Raw genomic sequence first — 21,582 nt, 5'->3', positions numbered from 1 at the left:
AAAAATAACTGCACTGGGTTATTTTGCATTAAAAAAAACATGTAAAAAGATTTTAAGTACATGAATGGCACTGGCACTGTCCTCCCACGAGTCCAGTAAGACTTTGGCCAGTGAGACTTTGTTGTTGCTGTGTTTGGCATATGGAATACGTCATGGGGAGCTTGCCAGGCCCTGCCGTGCGGGCGAGATACTCTCGGTAGCTTGCCAGGCTCTCCGAAAGGGGCGGAGGAATCGAACTTGAGTCGGTCATGTTGGCTGCATGCAAGGCAAACGCCCTACCGCTGTGCTATCGCTCCAGCTGAAGTACATGAATAAAAATGACTAATTAGTAAATCAGGTGTTCATATAAAAATACTTCCTGGTACAAAGCTTAATCCATTAGGAAGGAAGCACAAAATAAAAGTCGTCCAAATGTGCTACATAAAATTGTTTCCTTTCACATTTTTATGAACTCCAGAGATGGGTTCAGTATGTTAAGGATTATCCTTTCTTGGTCTTGCTTATTTTATTAATTTACTAAGCAAACTTCTCACAATGAACTAGTTTGCACACTTAAACCAGCGTAACTCTTGTCTGGATAAATCTACATTTTTAATTTTTTGAAGACACATTAATGCAGGAACTCTTACAATCATCTAATGCTATAAAATTAGTTCTTTAAAACTGTGCACTACCACTTGTTTTCCTTACAGTTAATTCATTGCCAAATGTTGAATAAATAAGAATTGATCACGATGATCGCGACCATCCTGTTATTTATTGATTGCCTAGAGCAGGCCCCAGTAACATCTCCTTTGTCCTAGCCCTGAGATTTTTTAAAAAGTGCCATATTCAAGGCTCTTTCAGGGTTAGGAGAATGAGACCCATTATTGTTACTGGTATTTGGCATATTGGGTATGCCACGGGGAGTTTGCCAGACTCTGCCGTGTGGGCAGGTTACATTCAGTAGTCTGCCAGTTTGTAAGGAAAGTAGGAATGATGGTGACTGGTTCTGGAGGTCTTTGGCTGCTGGAGCCCTGGTCAGGGCAGGGAGGGAAACTCAACCTACTCCCCTCCAAAGGGCCCCGGCGAGGAAAGCCAGGGGTGGGGGCAGGAGACTCTGCACTGTTCTCTTCTGAAAGCTGGGTTTTATAGTCTCTGGGTCTTGGCTGTTGATGTGCTTACACGGCGCCAGGGGGCCAGTTGGTGGGTGTGACCCCTGCCTACTGGAATATGGAGGATCTGGGTGGAGGATGCTCAGCCCCGATCCGAGCAGGCTTGGAAATCTCAGCCCCGGGATCCGCATGCCTTTGTTCCTCTGCCGGTACCTTCATGCGTATGGAGAGTATGAAGAATTGAGTAGTAAACTACTTACAGCATTGGTAATGGAGAATTAGGGAAATTGTTCCACAGTCCACGGTCCTCCCATTGTTCAACGATTTGCTCAAACGGGCCCAGTAACGTCTCCATCGTGAGACATGTTGTTACTGTGTTTGGCATATCAAATATTTCACGGGGAGCTTGCCAGGCTTTGCCGTGTGGGCGAGATACTCTAGGTAGCTTGCCGGGCTCTCCAAGAGCGGTGGAGGAATCGAACTCGGGTCGGCCATGTTGGCTGCATGCAAAGCAAATGCCCTACCCGCTGTGCTAGGGGAATTGTTATTATCACTTTATAGTACTTTGCCTTTCACAAAGTAATTTTGCTTACATGATTTTTGTCATTAATACAATCCCTAAAGTTGGCAAAGGAGATATTATTGCCAATCCCCCTTCTCCCCCTGCTACCACCTCCGCTTTTTTAAAATAAAGAACCCATATAAGGATTCAGGCTTCACCTGAGTCACAGGGTGAATACTGGGAAGCTTGATTCAGTTCATCAGCACTGGTCTAGGTCCTTTCCACTATAGCGTCCTCTATCATAATGGGTAATATTTGCAGAGACATGAGCATGTGCATTCTCTGTAGAGATAATAAATTTTTGCCTTCTGCACTGAATCTAGCCACAAATATGTTTGCTTTGCCTGAATGGTTCTCAAGGTTGAATTACTATTATTTACAAAATTTGGAAGAGATAACCATCATCAGTATTTTCTCTTCATTTGAGGAATTAATTTTGATTTGACAACTAGCAAGAAGAATGGAGTAGCCATTATTCCCTTTAGAGAAGGTACATTTATTTCCCTATCACTCCTTTCCAAGAACAGTGTTGCACTATTTACCATTTATCATCATCAAATGAGACTTTCATTCATTACATTACCTACTTGGTTCCTTATATAAAGTCAATTGTGTGTGGAACTACACATTTCTCCACAGACTCCGCTGGTAATTTTTCTCAGTCAATTGAGGTGGTCTCTGCACAACTTTCTAGCTCTGGTTTCTGAAACTGACTCAAACATCTTGGGTCTTAATTTTATTTATGAACTTGCTTCCCTAATGAAACAATTCTGAACCTGAAAATTTCTTCACTTAAAAATTCTCATGAATTTCCCTCGAGTGGTAGTTTATTAGTGGGGATTATAAGAACCCTGCCTGAAGTAACTAAAATGATCTCCCATACTGTTTTCCAAGTCTATTTCAAAGTGCTACAACTAAATTCTGCACTTTAATCCTTTTCCAAGATATTAATTCTTTGGCTCACAGAATTTTGCCTTGCTTGCTCATCACTGTAATATTACTGCCAGAGACAGGCACATAAGTCTCAGTAAATATCTATTGACTGAATGAATATATGGTGAGAATAGTATATCATAGAAGGGCATTACTGGAACCATTCTGGTGTGATTCTTCAGAAAATGCTGCTTTACTGGTTTTGGAGTGTCTCACATATGAAGAGAGTGAAGGGCTGGAGAGATTGTACAGCAGGTAAGGCACTTGCCTTGCACATGTCCAACCTGGGTTTGATCTCTGGCAATCCCATAGAGTCTCGGAGTCCCACCAGAAGTCATCTTTGAGGGCAGAGCCAGAGTAAGCCCTGAGCACTACTGAGTATATCTGCCCTCCAAAAAATAAAAAAAAAAGAAGTCTAATGGGAGACTATTAGTCTCAGAGATCAACCATTCCCTAGGTGTAGAAAATGATTTAGATTTAGTACGTCAATTTCACTTGTGATAAAAATACATCAAAATATCAACATGTATATTAAATTAGATCCTCATTTATAGACATCCTCACCTTTTAGAAGAGGGAATATCTTTGACACACCAAAACTGGGTTGTTTAGCAGAATAAGTCCGAAAGAAAATAGAAGTACTGGCAAGTTTTAATTAATATGCAGTATATGAAGAAGCAAAGTGAGGGAACTGAGTGCTTTAGACTGACCATGGGACTGAGGCTCAATATGGCAGTGGGGAAGGGGAGTGGCTACAGGTGTCTGTATGGAGCTGAAAAAATATTGACACTTCGGTGCTGAAAGCGGTATGGTAACAGTGTTCTCCTGAAACATAAACATGCAGAGTCTTGTAAAATAACGCTGCCTAAAAAACAAAAGCAGGAAAAGGGGTGAGCCTATTTGCGTGCTTGAGGCCTTGAGTTGGAATCTTGGCACCATATAACCTGTGGCCCCCCAACAATAAAACACCTGACTTCTAGATGTGACACTCATGGCCTCTAGTCTTATTGGGTCTGAGCAACAATGCATCACCAGGTCCATGATTGACCAGGCACATTTGTCTGAGTAATGCTGGGAGTGCCCCATGGATACCCTGAGCAGAGCCTGGGAGCCTCCCACACCTCAAACAGTAACAATAACAGCAAAGAAACGAACACGTTTCCTTAGACTGAATCTATAGTGGTTTTCCTGATGGTGCTGAGAAGAAAACGACTTTCAGTGAAGCCAATTTTTTTCTCAGGTTTAGAAGTCTTTCATCCATATTTCAGGTCTGTACAACAGCTGTGCTATCAAGAAACACTTGAATTTGCTTTGCTTTAGATGTTCCCAACCTGCTTACAATTTATGAAAACACAAACAAGAACTGTGTGTGGCGCTTACAGTCTCCTTCAGGATACCTCAGCCCTCAGTTACTCTCTACCATGCTCCTATTTTCACTTCTTTTTGCTCTTCTTTCCTTTTTGCTTTCTTGTATCTCTTTGGCCAACCTTTTTATGCTTTTCCTTTTGCAAAATACAGAGAAGGGGCTGGAGAAACAGTACAGCAGGTATGGTGCTTGCCTTGCATGTGGCTGACATGGTTTAGATCCCTGGGATCGTATATGGTCCTGTGAACCCTGCCAGGAGTGATCCAAGAGCCTAGAGTCAGGAGTAAGCCATAAGCAGAGCTGTGGCCCAAAACATAAACAAGAAATCAAAACAAAACAAAACAAAACAAAACAACAACAACAATAAAAACCCAAAACAGAGGGTAAGCCTAGTTTTTCTTGTTACCTGGTTTGCTTTAAATAATAATAAGAAAGATAAAGAGGGCACACACACTTCTTTAGCATTTGAACCTTGGGCTCCTTTGCTATTTGGCATTCCAATCAGCACAAGGAAGTCAACTACTGCCACTTAAGAAGAAGTTTCTCTATACCTGTTATTTTCTTCCTTCAGAGCATTTAAAACACATTTGAACGTGAGATTTCTCTTTTCTTTTAAATGAGTGCATTTCTCCCTTTGCTTTTCACAAAATCACGAATGTGAAACTAGATGGAATTCATAATATAATCTTGTTCAGTGTCCTCATTTTCTTCATGAATAAACTGAGGCAAGGCTCTGAGGGATTAAACTTCTGAAACCAGGGTTAGAATATACAGTCTAGATAGATGTAGCAAATTCTTTCTGATTCCTAGATTAGTATTCCTTCCTTTACTGTTTGAACTATTTGTTCTTTCTATTTAAGCAACTTTTCTCATATTGCAGTTAAATACGATTTTTAAAATGGTTTACTTTTTCACATTTTATTTTTAAGCATGTGGTTACAAGACTGTTACAGGTGTTGTTTTATACATATAAATTCTAGCACTGCACAGTCCACCAGAATGTCAACTTTCCTCCACCACTGTCTCAGTATCTGACACCTTTTCTCCACCACCTCCAATCTTCCTGTGCTAAGCTTCTTACTGGAAGACAGATTTGCTTGTTTCCTTTGTGTATCCGTAATTCCCATACCATATTTCTTTATATTCCACATATGAGAGAGATCATTTTGTGTCTGTCCCTCTCCTTCCAACTAACTTCACTCAATATGATACTTTTCAGACCCATCCAAGTGGTGACAAATTGCATGATGTCATCTTATAGCTGAGTAGTATTCCATTGTGTGTATATATATATATATAATATATATATATATTATATATATACACCCCATTGTGTACTCATTCCATCATCAGTAGTTAAAAATAAGATTCTTTCCAGATTTTGTCTATTGCGAATAGTGCTACAATGAACATAGAGGTGTAAATGTCTTTAACTGAGTAGAGTTCTGGAGCTTTTGGAGTACATGCCAAGAAGTGGTATTGCTAGGTCATATGAAACTTTAATTTCTTGTTTTTTTTTTTGAGAACTATCTATGCTATTTTCCAAAAGTCTGTAGTTACTGACATCTCTGCCAGCCGTGAATGAAGGTGATTTTTGCCCTTACATCTACACCTACACTGGTTCTTTATACCCTTTGTGATAAATGCCAGTCTCACTGCTGTGAAAATACGATTTTAAGACATTTATCATTCTTAGAATGGATTTTCTTTGTCATGTGAGACTATAGAGTCACATGGAGAGAAGTACTACAATGGGAGGAATGTTTTCTTCTCGCAGACCTCTTCTCTCATGCCCTCTGCTTCTTATTTCTATGCGAAAGACCACAGCCTGCTTCTCTTAGTTCATCACCCACTTCTTTATTAGTAAGGATAAAAAAATGGATATGCATTGTCCAATTTCTCTGTTTCTGGTTACTTCAGACATTTTATATGCCGTACTCTCACAGGTTAGGTCCTGCTGTATATATGAGTGAAATAGTCTAATTCACTGAACATATCTAACTCAGGATACAAAGTTATAAGCTATATTGGATATTAAGTGTGGTGATATAACCATGTGGGAAACTAAAGAAGAGAAACCACTTCATAGAACCATATAAAAAAATCAACAATGGGAATAAACTAGTTTTTTCAGAGATTAGATTTGTTTTTGTTTTTGTTTTTCAGTGAAATGTTATCTTACTGTACTGTGGATAATCGTATACAAGAATGCAGACATATACACAATGGATCTAGAAACCTGTAGTCCAGATAGACCATATCAATTTTTTTTCTCATTTCTCTCTTATCAATCCAATGGAAAAGCTATTTGTTTGTTCTTAAATATTGAAAGTGTCTATGGCTCAAAAACTGAAACCACATGTTAAGGGAAATTTCCTCCTTTATATCTGATGCCAATATTTGAAAAATTTGAGTAATAAATTAAGAAAAAAATTCCAGCTGTGAGAAAAATATTGGCTGGGAACTATTTTAAATGTGAAAGTAATTGAAGACTGAATTGTTAAGAAAAATGAAAAACAAATACAGCTTCTTTCTCATAACAACCCCCTCAATCATAACATGATGCTTGGGGGGATGCTCGTTTGCAAGCCTGCGTGAGGATGCTTGTGCATGTGCACACCCTTATGCTTCCGCACATTCTAATTTGTTGCTTTTATGTTTTCCATATGGAACCTGGCAATATTGATTTCATCATTCTGATTATGGTCTATGCTTCAAATATCAAACTGCAAAGTATGTAAAAAGTTTTATTTTGTGTGTCCCCAGTTCTTGTCAAAATAAAACAAATTTTCCCAAAGGTGAAACAGTGTCCTGTTGAAGACTTCAAGAGCAAATCCAAATATGCCTGAAGTGCTTCTTTTATATCTATGATTATAACACAGGTCACATTATTCCAAGTAAGTGAAGCTATGTTTGTCAATCATTTTCTTTTTTATTTTTTGGCTTTTTGGGTCACACCTGGTGGTGCACAGGAGTTACTCCTGACTTTGCACTCAGGAATTACTCCTGGCTGTGCTCGGAGGACCATATGGGATGCTGGGAATCAAACCTAGGTTGGCCGTGTTCCAGGCAAATGCCCTACTCGCTGTACTATCTCTCCAGCTCCAAGCAACCATTTTCAAAGAGAAACAAGAGTTAAAGCAGTATATAATTGGATCTACTATTAACCAAGTGCTAAGAAGAAATGTTCCAGTCCATAGAGATCATTCAGGAATTGTTTATGACACACTCTAAGGAATCCTAATTCATATTCTCAATTCTCTCTCCCCATTGTCCAGAGTATCTATCTGTTGTATCTATCTATTCTTAGGGCTCATATAACAAAGGGAAAATAGAGCAAAAAGAGAAGACAATGAATATGGAGTGAAAATTATGGTCATAGATTTTTTTTTGAGAGCTATAAATAAAACTTTATTTGATCTCAAACTACAGAGAGATTTCTTTACTTGTTTTTGAGTCAGACTCAGAATTGCTCAGAATTTACTGGTTCTTGCTCAGGTATCACTATTATCAGGCTTGGGGAAAGTTTTGCGTATTTAGGATATAACCTGGGCAGCTGTGTGCTAGGAAAGCACCCTACTGCTGTACTATTGCTCTGGTTCTTAGGGAAAGATTTTGTTCCATCCATACTTTAATATTTCTTACAAGAAGAAAACCACAAATGTACCCCCTAGAATGTGGGCTATGATTATAGGACAACCCCAAGACTTCAAAACTTCATTTGAGAACCTGTTTTTATAACGTAATTTTTAAAATCTTGAATAAATCTGGGAAGGATACTAGAGAGGATGCTAGAGTGATTCCAGAATGTCCCTGCCCATTGAGAAACTGTTGCCAAACCTATCCTCAGAGCACGGAAACACTATTGTAAAGATATTTACACCTTGTATTCAATACAGTGCTGCTTACAACACTCACAATCTGGAAAACAACCTAAATGTCCATCAACAGATGAATGGAAAATAAATTTGGTAAATATACTCAATGAACTATTACTCAGCTTAGGAGAAAAAGACGGAATTTTTCATTTTGCTGCAATTTAGATGGAACTGAATGGTGTCATGTTATGCAAAGTAATCTAGAAGGAGGACAAATACTATACTCATATGTGAAATATTAAGAAGCAATACAAAAGAGTAGAGAATGGCGAATGTAAGCAGAACTATGGACTAATCTTAGTCTACCAAAACCAGAGAGAGAACAGATGAGAGAGAACAGTGGTGCAGGGTCGTGGGCACTTTGGTGCTGCTTATGGTACCGTAAATACCATACACTTAAAACGTTAATAATGATATATTGCAACATATTTTAATAAAAACCCTATTACCCAGATATCAATATATAATATTATACAAGTTCATTTAGACCTAATTCTGCATTTTTTAGGTGAAATTCTCTAACTCTTGATTCTACATCTTCTTCTTCTTGTTATATAAAATGCTGAGTAAGAGTTATTGAAGGAACACAGAAGTGACAGTGTAAGATTCTCTTGGAACGGGAAGGGAAACAGAAGGGCTTTCATAACACAGACAGAAGGGCTTTCAAAAGACAGAACGCTGGCAGAAACAGATTAAAGATAAATAACCTTACATGTGTTTCAAGCTACTGAGGCTGCTAATTTTTTTTTTCAGCTTGCAAAACAAGTGATGCTCATATAATGATGTAATTAAGTACTAGAAAATGAAAACTATTGGGTGAAATTAAGAAGAGTTGTTGATTTTTTTTAATCTCGAAAAATTGTTTCAAGTAATTTCCACTAGACATGGCATAAACAAAAATGAAACTTTTAATGTTTTAATGGAAAGGCTTTCTTTCAATATTCATGGTGTGATGGCACAGTCTAATCAAAGTGTACAACCTTTAGATTCACTCTTTGGGGTGTAGGTGTATGATATTAAATAAATTTAATACTGTCTCATTTTACTGAACTATAAAATGGATTTCTTTAATGCCTACATAAAATGAGGTTTTAAGGAGTATTTGAATTAAGCTATTTATTCTAAATAATAAATCTGGCAAACTCCCCGTGGTGTACCCAATATGCCAAATACCAGTAACAATGATGGGTCTCATTCTCCTAACCCTGAAAGAGCCTTGAATGTGGAACTATTTAGAATCTCAGGGTTAGGATGAAGGAGACGTTACTGGTACCTGCTCGAGGCAATCGACGAACAACAGAATGATCGGGATTGTGATTCTAAATATATGGTGCATAATAGTAATATAGTAAGTGAGGGCTGTTTTAGTGGAATCATAAATCCCTTATATTGATTAAGCAAACAATGCATTTTAAATTTCTCTTCTGTAGGATTCAATAGGGTTTAGAGTACCTTGTTATGATCTGACTTTGTTCTCTTTCTTTTAATATTAGGGCTGCAAAATGTCCAGGTCAGTACATGATCAGTAAAAATATTTGGGTTGTTGATATGTTATAGTAACTTGTTTTGGCCCTTAGTAATTCTGAAAGATACATTTTTTTATGAAATTATGAAAGAAAGTTTTTTATAAAACTTGCCTGCCAAGCTACTTGACATATTTGATATGCCAAAAACAGTAACAACAAGTTTCACAATTTGTTGTGAGACGTTACTGGTACCCGCTCGAGCAAATGATGAACAACAACGGGAGGATAGTGCTACAGTGCTATGAAAGAAAGTAATTAGCATAGTGACTGCTTATGCTATTAAACAGCATTATTTGAAACTATTATTCTCAAAAGATATTTCATCTGTGTATTATGTAATTGTTAGAAATATAGAAATATTAATATGATTATACTTTTATTAATTTGACATATTAAGTTAACTTGAACTTAATTTTATGAATATTTGAATATTCATCTGTATTTGATCTACAAAATTGTTAAGTGCATGTGGTCTAACTTATGTTTTCAAAATCAAAGGTTATTGATTTACTCTGCCTCATTTTATTTGTAGAAATTAGACAAAGGATAGAGGAACACATAAAGTTGAATGTTTTGTGGTATGCTTATCAAATTTTTATGTTTGTAGATAATTTTAAGTTTGTATGAATTCTAAGTTTGTACCTAAAATTTTAAGTTTGTACATAAAATTGTATAGAAATATAATTTAAGGACATAAAGTTGATAGTAGTATTTACTGTGCTCATCTGTTTGTTTCCATATCCTACAGCTGGTTTCTTCCATTAAGGATTGGTTTAAACTTCAAACAATTCTCCAGCTTCAGAACAGAAGATCAGTTAATGATTCCCTGACTGATACTGTGCATATTTACAAATTACATTATTCAACCACTGTAATTTCTATATATTTGGTCATTTAGCTTTTCTGGCTCTTAGAACTATAGCTAACCCTGAAAAGTTCTCTAGATTTTTGAGAATTTTGTTCAATGTTACAAACATAGGTGAGGTGACTTAAAGATGATGAAGATTGTTTTTTCTTAAGTAAGCTCTTGTTTTCATTTAGATTTTAAAGATTTTTATAATGGAAACCTTGATAAATTAGATTTTTGTATAATAATAGTACCAAACAATGTTGAATGTTTTACTGCTAACTTTAAAGTCTGTAAAATCCCAGATTCATCAGACTGAATATTTGCAACTTTTTACCATAAGAAATAATTTCACCCACACAGAATTTCCTGTCTTTATAGTCTAATGGTAGAAATTCAGAATTATTAGCCAAATTAATTGTTTCACGTTGTTGGTCTTTAGAACATTATAAGCTGTAATGGAATCACTGAATTAAGAACAACAAACTGAATGTACTCTTTAATGTATTCTGTGACCAAATGCTATGCTCATCATTCTTAAAGAACACTTAAAAACTACCAAAATGAATACTAAAACCAATAGAATAAACCATCTAGAAAAGTTTGAAACTATTTCATGTGTGCATAATTTGATGTCGCCTCAGAATCCGTCATCTTGGATCCTGAGTTTTAATTGTTTTCTCAATGTTTGCTCCTAATATTTTGTTTTATGGCCATACCTAGCAGTGCTCAGTGGCTACTTCAAGCTCTGTGCTCTGAAGTTTTTCCCAGTATTATTCATGGAACCATGCAGTACCAAAGATTGAATCCAGGGGCTCAGCATGTTAAGTATGTACTCAAGTCCTTGGTGCTATCTCTCTGGCTCTTCTGTCCCATAGCACTGAAACACTGTCTTCCCATTGTTCATCAATTTGTTAGAGCGGGCACCAGTAACGTCTCCATTGTGAGACTTGTTGTTACTATTTTTGGGATATTGAATACGCCACAAAGAGCTTGCCAGGCTTTGCCATGCGGGTGGGATACTCTCTGTAGCTTTCTGTGCTCTCCGAGAGGAATGGAGGAATCATGCATCATACATCAAAGAAGAAAGAATAGAATGCACATATCTTCTGCCTACAAAACATGTATTAACTCAGAAGTTGGACATTCAGATACCTACACCTGGATTATTGAGATATTTAGATGGGTGTAGATGGCATAACGTCTCAGGATTGAAAATATGGAGCACAGGAAAATATGGAGCAGTTGAATGTAAGTAGCTTTTATTTTGGGAGATCACACCTGGCAAGACTCAGGGGTTGCTATGGGCCCTGCACTCAGGAATTACTCCTGTCGGTGCTTGGGGAACCAGATGGGATGCTAGGGATTGAAGCAGGTGGGCCACTTGTAAGGTAAACCTCTACCAACTGTACAATTGCTTCAGCCCCAAGTCAGCAGCTTTTTAAAGAGGTCAGTCATCACTTCACTGTTTGTCCCACAGGAAAGTGGTTTTAGGAAAGCTGTGATTTTCAAGCAAATACAGACATGTGGGATTTTATCTGAAATGATCACATATTTAAATGTGTGTAACTAATTCAAATTTTAAGCCCTGTGGGTTAAATAAAACACATCTGTGTGCTATCAGGAAAGAAATTCTGGATTTGATGCTCACAGCCTCTGTTGATATATAAATGCTATTAAAAATGAAGGATGTTGACATGCTGTCTTTCATTAATATTTATGACCAATCAAAGGAAATGTTTAAAATGAAACCAGTGCATTTCATTAATCAGCAGATGATAGGGGCCTACTACATAGGTTGCTACTACATATTTATTATTAAGGAAACTCAAGATACAGTATTTGCCTATTCATAAACATAGTAGGGGTGGGGAGAGGAAACAATTTCTGGAGTGGGTCATTCACTCGTGAGAATGGAATACAAAGAAAGGACAAGAGTTGAACATAAGTGATGGTTCTCTAAAAGCCGAAAGTAGAATAAGGTCTGTCAAGTTCCAGGAAGCATCAGTTATTATTTAGTATACAAAAACAGTGGAGGAGGGGTAGATAACTCAAGAAGAAAAAACTTGAATATTTTATATCCCGTATTGATGCCTTCCAAATTGAAATATTATGCTGATATAAAAATTTCATGGAGACATAGGCTTAAAAATTTTTCTAAAGATGTAGAAAAACAGAGAAATATCCAGTTGCTATGGAGCAATTTGGAGTTCCCCGAGACGGAAGAAGAGAGGTGAACAGAATCATTAAACACAATGTGCCATTTAGTTACTCCAGACAGCTTACAGCATCTGTTCAGTGCACCAAGCAAAGGGCAAGGCGTAAGGGTCCATTTCTATTTCTGGCATTGATTGTTCTGGGACCTGGAGGAACAGAGTGACATCTTTTGGCATTCAGGTCACTCCATCTGTAAAAAAAGACAATGCAGATCCCCAAGGTATTTTGTGCCATACTTTCGACATCTATAAACAATTTGCAAATTTTAAAAATCAAGGCAACTGGGAAAGCAGGGAATGCGTCTGCTCCTCTCTGTAACTTAAGGAATTAATGGCGAATTACAACGATAAGTCACCAATCGGATGCCTACTGGAATATTCTTATTTGCTTTTCACCCTTGCTCATCTTAGAAACCACCCTGTTTATTTCTAAGTATTGTTCTTTTTACTCTCATTTGCTTTGCATTTAATTTAAAAGGAAAAGCAGCTCGAGGCAGAGCCATTATATAAATTGCAGTCCCCATATTTTCCCTTTGGAAATTGAGGCATCTATATGTGTGAAGCAGTAGCTAAGCAAAAAGAGGTACGAGTCACATGCTGAAACCGGGAAGACCAACAATTGAGCACAAATTATGTGAAGTCAATCATGTTACTTCTATTCCTTAAAAGCTGTCCTTTCTAAGTCTGAGTCACTGTCACTGTCCTCCCGTTGTTCATCGATTTTCTCGAGTGGGCCCAGTAACATCTCCATCGTGAGACTTTGTTGTTACTGTGTTTGTCATAACGAATACCTCATGGGGAGCTTACCAGGCTTTGCCGTGCAGGTGAGATACTCTCGGTAGCTTGCCGGGCTCTCTGAGAGGAGCGGAGGAATCGAACTCCAATTGTCTGGGTCAGCTGCCTGCAAGGCAAACACCCTACACGCTGTGCTATTGCTCCAGCCCAACACCCACTAGTATTATTTATATAATCTAATCTCTAAGTCTGAGTATAGTGATAAATTTATATTCAACTTCTCTAACCTTTTGCAAAAAAAAAAAATCATACATTTGAAGAACAATCTATAGGTAAAAATATTTGCATTTCTGCTACAGTTTCAGGTACACTTTGAAAAACAATCTCTTACCCCTTTCTTATTAAATCACTGTGAGTGTAATACTATCTTAAACAACCTTTTTTAACCTACTGCAACTATACATGAACCATCAAACCAAATATCCAATGAAACACAAAAATATCCGTACTTTCTGAAAGAGTTTTCTTTTATTTCCCAACTTTTATGAAATTTGATGAACTCACATTACTATGTGACCTACAATTTGGCCTTTTAATTGGCCTAAACCAATGTTTCTTTTATATATTTATATATATATATTTATTGAATCACTGTGGAAAAAGTTACTAAGCTTTCAGGTTTAAGTCTTGGTCATACAATGATCAAACACCTTTCCCTTCACCAGTACTCATTTTTCACCACCAAGAACCCCAGTATACCCCCCTCCCACCCCTCCAAATGCCTGTGAGGCAGATGATTTCTGCTTAACTCTTGTCTACATTGATTACTTTCATTATTTCGACAAAAGATGCACCATTATTGTTTAGAATTTCTCCCCAAACAATCAGAATTGCTGAAAAGGCATTGTAAAATATTTTATTTTCTATAGCTGGTTATGAGAATCATATAATGTCACGCGGTCACGATTTTGGATTTCTGCAAAGAGCCAGATAATTACGAGATTGGTTTCTGTGTGTCTGGTGTTATGGCCGTGCCAGAGAGCCGCTAGTGGGGGGTAACTCGTGACCTTGGTAGGGCATGAAGGATGTGCTGGTACTGAAGCCAATGTTTCTTAAAGTTCCTAATAATTCTATTCCATTACAAGTAAAATTTACACACACACACACACACACACACACACACACACACACACACACACACCTTTTGATGGGGAAGAATAATATAAAAGACATAATTGAATATTCTAAAACAGAAAACGATTGGCATTAGTTTACATGTTAAACCCAACATAGGATGTGTATCCTTTGTGGATGTCAGCCTGGTAAGAACATCTTCCTAAGGACTGGAAGTAGCTGTTGAAAAGAAACCTCCTTGGCAAGTTTTCTTTGCCAAGCCCCTTCCTGTGCACACTGTACCTTCCGGAGGGGTTTGAGCTTGGTCTCCATGATGAAGTCATACTTGCAGAGCTCACAGCAGCGTGTATCTGAGCTCTTGATCCACTGGTGGAGGCAGGATTGGTGGACAAAGCGCAGGGTCCCCGTGCAGCGACAGGGCGTGATGAGGGGGCTCTCTTCATCCCCTTCGCAGTGACATATCCTGGGGAGGAGACAGCAGTCAGCATGAGATCTCCGAGAAAGCTACTTTCACCAGGGATTTCCTCCAGGGCATATAACAGGGTTAGAGAACACACCTAAAGTTTAAAATATGCAGACGTTTCAGTCCAATTTGATGATAGAATTGAATAGATGACCAACATTAAAGCCTTTTTCTTGCATGTTCATTGAACTCTTGAGTCATACTAAAACGCTTTAGATGCTGGTACATGAAAAGTCATTATCATTTCAATCTGAAGCCAGTTTTTATAATACAATTACTGATGGTGTCCTCATTTAATAGGTCAGTATTTATAAGCTTAAAGTTGCTTTCATTTAATAGGTCAGTATTTATAAGCTTAAAGTTGCTTTCATTTCTGAAATGTTTAGTTCACAAATATCCTAATGAATATTTTAATCTGATAACTTGATGTGCTATTTTGATGACAGTAGGATAGGAGCATGGTATATATTTCAACACATATGATATTCTGCCAATGTGAACATTTTATGAAAATTTTTAATGTGTCACTAAAGCATAAAATAAATACAGAAATGTCTGTCAGTTTTGAAAGAGCACAAAGATTTTTCTAAGAAGATATACAAATTGTTGGTCCTCACATATGGCTGTATTTTTAAAAAGTCATTATTGTTTAAAAGACACAGAATGTGTTCAAGTTAAATGTATTAAACTTAAGACCAGTAGTCCTCCCGTTGTTCATCGATTTGCTCGAGAGGGCCCAGTAACGTCTCCATTTTTTTTGAGACTTGTTGTTACTGTGTTTGGCATATCGAATACCTCACGGGGGGCTTGCCAGGCTCTGCCATGCAGGCGAGATACTCTTGGTAGCTTGCAGGGCTCTCCAAGAGGGGTGGAAGAATCAAACCCAGCTTGGCCAGGCTGGCTGCACGCAAGGCAAATGCACTACCGCTGTACTATCGCATTAGCCTGTATTAAACAAAAGTTTAAATATATCAATACTAAATATATTTCTTTTTTTTTGTAGGGGTACTGCTATTTATTCAGCCACTGATTAGCTGATTGAATTGTGCACGAACTCCACCTTACTTTTTTTTCATTTTTTTTATAATTTTATTTATTGAATCACCGTGAGAGCAGTTACAAAGCTTCTGGGTCTAAGTCTCGGTCATACAATGAAACACACGTACTTTCACCAGTGCCCATTCTTCACCACCCAAAACCCCAGTATACACCCATCCCACACCCTCCCCCTACCTGTGGGGCAGATGATTTCCACATTACTCTCTCTCTACTTTGATCACATTCAATATTTCGACACCAGACCCACCATTATTATTTGAGATTTTACCCCAACACTCAGATCTGCTGAAAAGGCAACAGTAGACAATTTGTTTTCTATTGCTGGTTATGAATAATATATAATGTCACGTGGCTGCAGTAGGGCCTTGTGATTTTGAAGCTCCGAAATTTTAACACTTAAATCTGGAGGGATTTCTGCCAAAAGCTGCTGGGTTTTGAGATTTGTTTCTGACCCTCTGGGATCATGGCTGTTAAGCAGCTTGATCAGGAGCCAGAGAAGCCGTTTGTGTGCTATGACTTGGGATCTCGTTGGGGTGGGGAGAACAGGCCCGGCTCCACCCCCATCCCATGAGGCCCAAGATGTCTCGTCACTGGGGGCCCAAACCTCTGAAGGATGGCAGCCACCGGGCCGCCAGGGGGAACAGGCCAAAGTGCGAAATCTATTCCCACCTGGGTTGGCCCAGCATAGGTAACCTACTGCAGGGACCGGATGCATTTCTGCCAAAAGCCACTCTTTTTTGAGATTTGTTTCTGAGTTTCTGGGATCATGGCCATTAAGCAGTTCAATCAGGAACCTGAGAGGCCATGTCTCCAATTATATAGCTGAGCTGGAGGTGGTTTGTGGGTGTGTCTCCCACATACCTAACTTTCGGCCATTTACTTCCTTGGTAAACTTTGCTCCAGGTTTTTGGGGTCTGACCAAAGGCACAGCAGCAATTTTGGGGTATCTGGAAGTCTGAAGGCGCCATCAGGCTGCTGATGCACTTGCCTCACAGGTAAAGATTGACCTGCTGGTGGCACCATACCCCCTTAAATGTATTTCTTTAAGATTATTATTTACAGACCTGGTCAGCGATCAGAAGTGTCACACTACATGCCCAGTGGCACTGCCATTTAGACACAATGCAGTGCAGAATGTCTGGGCTGGCATGACTAAGTGTGTACAGCACGAAAACTAAGTGTGTGCACATAACCAGTGTGAACCCCCCCCGGCAAACATTGCAACTACAATGTGTAAGAACATTACAGCTAAAATGTACAATCCTTGGCAAGAAACATAACTCCCCTGCCAAAAAAATTGGGGGAGCACCTGAAACAAATGTGGGACCACCCCAATTAAGTATGTGTGAGGAGAACCCCCTGGCCACAGAGACAAACAAAAATAAGGCAAAGGAAGAGGGAAAATGGAATACTTGGTATTCTCAGAGGAATTGGAAAATACCTTATCCCTAGAACCATAAAAAAAAATTCATTATTCTCATCTTCAAATTTTAACAAATAATCTGTTTTCCTCATTGAGCAAGCTTTTTTTATCCCAAGGTCATGAATTTAAATCTTAGCACTTCACTAGCTCTTATGATTTAATCAGTTGTTACACATGTTAATTCATTAATTTCAAAATAATGATTGATATCTGTTAAAATAGGAATGAAATATTTAATCTGTATAGTATTTTTTTTTGAGTGGAGTCAAAGTGACATGCTGGGAAAATATGTGAATTGTTGCCATTGCCCTTACTTTTAAGCCTATATGTTGTGTTCACGGAAAGCATGAGTTTTAAAGTGTGAATTTAAAAAACATATTTGTTGAGTTCAGCTGTCACCCCTGGGGAAATAAAATGTTGCTCAGATTGTCATGGCAGTGAGATACAGGAATTGAAACTAACGTTCTCCTAACCTCAAAATAAAGAAGTATGACATAGTACATTAGTATTTTGACTTTCTTTTTTCCTTAAGTAAAAATAAAGTAAGCAAGAAGGAACATTGAATTCTAAAGCGCTTGGGGGTGGGAGTGTTAGATGAGTATACAGGGAAATTCAAACTCAATGTTTACCTTCCCCTACACTGAGTTAAGGAGTAGCAAGACCTGATGGAATGGCAGAGTCGGATGCAGCAGCATACATTAAAGGCCCTGTGGTTATTATCTGAGAGTCCATTCTGAAAAAGAAAAAGACTGAAATTTCTCCTCTTTCTAGACATACAGGTCTTCAGTGTCCTGGCTTAGTCTGCTTTGTGACATACCTGTTATCAGTAAAGCATTAATTCCATCAGAGATACATGTTGCCTAAAAAAAGCAAATGAAAGTGGGGCTGGAGAAATAGTACAGTGAGCAGGGCAATTGCCTTACACATGGCCAATCTGGGATCAATTCCCAGCATCCCATCGGTTGACCTGACAACAATCAGGTGTAATTCTTGGCACAGAGTCACCCCCTGAGAATGGACAGGTGTGGCCACAAAACAGAAACAAACAAAATAACTAATGCAAGTAAACCTAGGTTTCTACAGTGACTCATTTTGTATGATAGGTACATTAGAAACCATTAAACTCTTCTTAAGGAGCTGGAGCAATAGCACAGCGGTTAGGGCATTTGCCTTGCATGCAGCTGACCCGGGTTTGATTCCAGCATCCCATATGGTCCCCTGAGTACCACCAGGAGTAATTCCTGAGTGCCGAGCCAGGAGTAATCCCTGTCCATTGGGGTGTAACTCAAGAAGCAAAAAAACAAGCAAACAAAAAACTTTCTTAATTATACTATAGGAGATGTTAAAATTTCTTGTTGTGGAACCTCTTATCTCCCTGACTCCATATTAAGGATGTCCCCTGAGATCAGGGGTAAGAAACTAGGGTTCAATTCTTCCCAAAGCACATTTCTAAAACTTAAGTTCAATTGGAACACATCCATGGACATTTATTCATGAACCATTTAGAGCTGTGTTTGTATTCAACTTGTAGTTATGAGAGTTGCAGAAGAAACTTTGTGGGTACAGAGAGTGAAATATTTATTATCTGACCTGTTGGATAACATTAGTTTGTCCTTTCTCCCCCTGAACGGAACTTAAGTTTATTGGGTAACTCTCACCACAGTGCTCTCAAGGCACACCTAATTCCATCAGGCTCTCCCAACACTCTGTATTTATCTTTAACTTCTACTTTGGGCTCTTCTTCCTCTATCTGTTAATCACTTATATGCTCAAATTAGACTTTGTGACTTGTAAAGTTAGATTCTTCTGAGGACTTTGGATTTTGTATTTGTAAGTGAAATATTGCTTTTAACTTTCCTTTATGTCCTTTGCACAGTATATTTCAGTGTAATGTCTATTTTATATAGATATAGCAAGAAAATTGCTGGAGTTATAGCACAGTGGGTAAGGAGTTTGCCTTGTATGCGGCCAACCTGGGTTCGATTCCTTCATCCTTCTCAAAGAGCCTGGCAAGCTACCGAGAGTATCCCACCCACATGGCAGAGCCTGGCAAACTCCCCATGGCATATTCAATAAAACAAAAACAGTAACAACAAGTCTCACAATTGAGACATTACTGGTGCCCACTCAAGCAAATCGATAAACAATGGGAGGACATTGCTGCAGTTCTACAGCAAGACAATTAATAGTACACTTTTGTAACATGAGAGTTAATTGACTAAAAATATTTACTCCTGGGCATCTGTCATATTTACTTAATTTAAGCCTCAGTTACCCTAGTTCCTAACACTCCCAAATGGGGTCCATCTGAGGGACAAAGATGGACCCAGGGCAAGCATCAGCTACCCTAGCATCTAAAAGGGACAGGCTAAGCACCACAAGAAGTATAATAAGAGTATGGTCATAGAACAACTTCTGTCATGACCCAAAAAAGAAATAACTGAAAAGGGGCCTTGCTGGGGTTAGGAAAGACTAACCTGGCCTGAGAACTGTAGTCTGGGATATAGAGCAAGATGTCCCCAGGAAGAATCACCTTTTTTCTGTTTGTTTGTTTTGTTTTGTTTTTGTTTTTTTTTGGGTCACATCCGACGATGCTCAGGGGTTACTCTTGAATCTGCACTCAGGAATTACTCCTGGAGGTACTCAGGGGACATATGAGATGCCAGGGATTGAACTTAGATCAGCCACATGCAACGCATGCCCTACCCACTGTATTATCACTCTAGCCCCAAAGAGCCATCCTTTAAGCTGAATATATCCCATACTATGTCTGTACGAAATGACTAGAAATATTATTAAGAAGGAAATTTAAGACGATTGTGTAAGTAGATACTGCCTAAGGAAAGGGGAAAGCAATACACCCTTAGATGGAATTCCACCCTTGGTCAGATCTCCTAGCAGGAAGCTAGAGTGCTGAGCAGTTAGATTTTGTTCTTGATTATCTCCTAGCAGAACTTCCCCCCTTAGGGAAGGGCTTTACATCTGCTCATTGTTTATAATAATGTTCAACCTCATATATGTTCAATTGCTGCCCTCCCAACCCTTCATGATTTCTGTATAACTAATGTGAGACTTGAATAAACGGCCACTGATTACCAACCAGCCTGGTGGCCCCCATTCCCTTCTTCATTTGTCTGTTGCCCAGTTAGGGGATGGTGGATAGCCCTGAATACACCCAGGGGACCCTTGAGTAGTAGCAGACAGGCCGGTGACCACCCCACATGCAGGGACAGTGACAATGACCCTTTAAAGAAAACACTTTCCCTGTCCTGTTTTAAACATGAGGATGATGAGATAAAGACAATATATGAGTATCATCAATAATAATGAAAACAAAGTTTACAAAGTAAATCATCCATGCTTTATAAGTAAAAAAGAGCAGCTAAATGGTATATTGAGAAGCAAACCAAAAAATGAACACTCTCCATGACTTGGCATTGAAACTCACCGTCCATATATAATCTCCAGGAACCAGGGTCAAAATATCTCATTTGAAAAAAAAAATGCAGTTAATTCTATTTGCTAAATCATCACTAAAAAAGGAAAAGAAGGATTGTGCAAAATGCCACACAGCTGCCAAGGTGAAGCTGAGACTTTGATTTCTTTTATTGACATAAAAATGTAATTTATTAAAAAGCAGATATAAACAAATATCTTGCTGATTGCTAAGTTTAAACCGACCTCAGCCATTTACTGAAGCCTGTCCAACTTCCTAGGGTTATAGATTGGTTTTTAAAAAATGTCTACTAAAATGTTATCTGATGCAGCATTAAAAATAGCATTTTGTATTAAAAATGAATTTAGATGATTTCCCACAGGAAAAATAAAAATCTTGATTCATTCCAACATCACAAAATTTAGTTTTACTTGAATGATTTTTAGCATTGCAAGTTTTTCTAAATTATCCAGCTCAAGTTGGACCCCAAGTGTATTTTCAAACCATGTTGAGATTGTTCTAAATGAATTTAAAGAGATAAATATCAACTTCAAATGTCTATCAGAAATTAAAAATATTGTAAAAATACTATTACAGAAAGAATGAAGCACTTCTTAAACTGACATACTTCACACAAATCACAATTGCTAAGTTATAAATGAAAACATAGCATGTTATTTTCAACATAATAATCGTGAGGAAAATGATTTTATTATAAATTGAATGGAAAAACATTCATAACTATAGTTTCTTTAACCACAGGGGAAGTTGAAGCTTGGGAATTGAGTGCTTTTGTAATATTAGTGGTTACTGACCTTGGTGTCTCATCTATTGATGGAAAAAGTTGAATGACTAGATATTATTGATACTTTAATATTTCAACTGACTACTTGCAGGTTAAGCTGCCTAT

The 21,582-nt window shown here is 38.1% G+C and overlaps 1 protein-coding gene across 2 annotated transcripts in view; it reads right to left on the bottom strand.

Moving 5' to 3' along the window:
* The window catches only part of MARCHF1 (membrane associated ring-CH-type finger 1), a 637,376-nt gene that overhangs the window by 57,468 nt on the left and 558,326 nt on the right, over positions 1 to 21,582 (bottom strand). For both annotated transcript variants that reach the window (XM_056119134.1, XM_056119132.1), the window contains exon 5: positions 14,574 to 14,754. In XM_056119134.1, coding sequence (XP_055975109.1) covers positions 14,574 to 14,754 — 181 coding nt within the window. The remainder of the gene's footprint in view (positions 1 to 14,573; positions 14,755 to 21,582) is intronic.

The sequence above is a fragment of the Sorex fumeus genome, unplaced genomic scaffold, assembly GCF_029834395.1.
Source record: "Sorex fumeus unplaced genomic scaffold, SorFum_2.1 ptg000039l, whole genome shotgun sequence".
NCBI lineage: Eukaryota > Metazoa > Chordata > Mammalia > Eulipotyphla > Soricidae > Sorex > Sorex fumeus.
The sequence above is the reverse complement of the archived record's forward strand: the minus strand, read 5'-3'. Positions and strand labels throughout refer to the sequence as shown.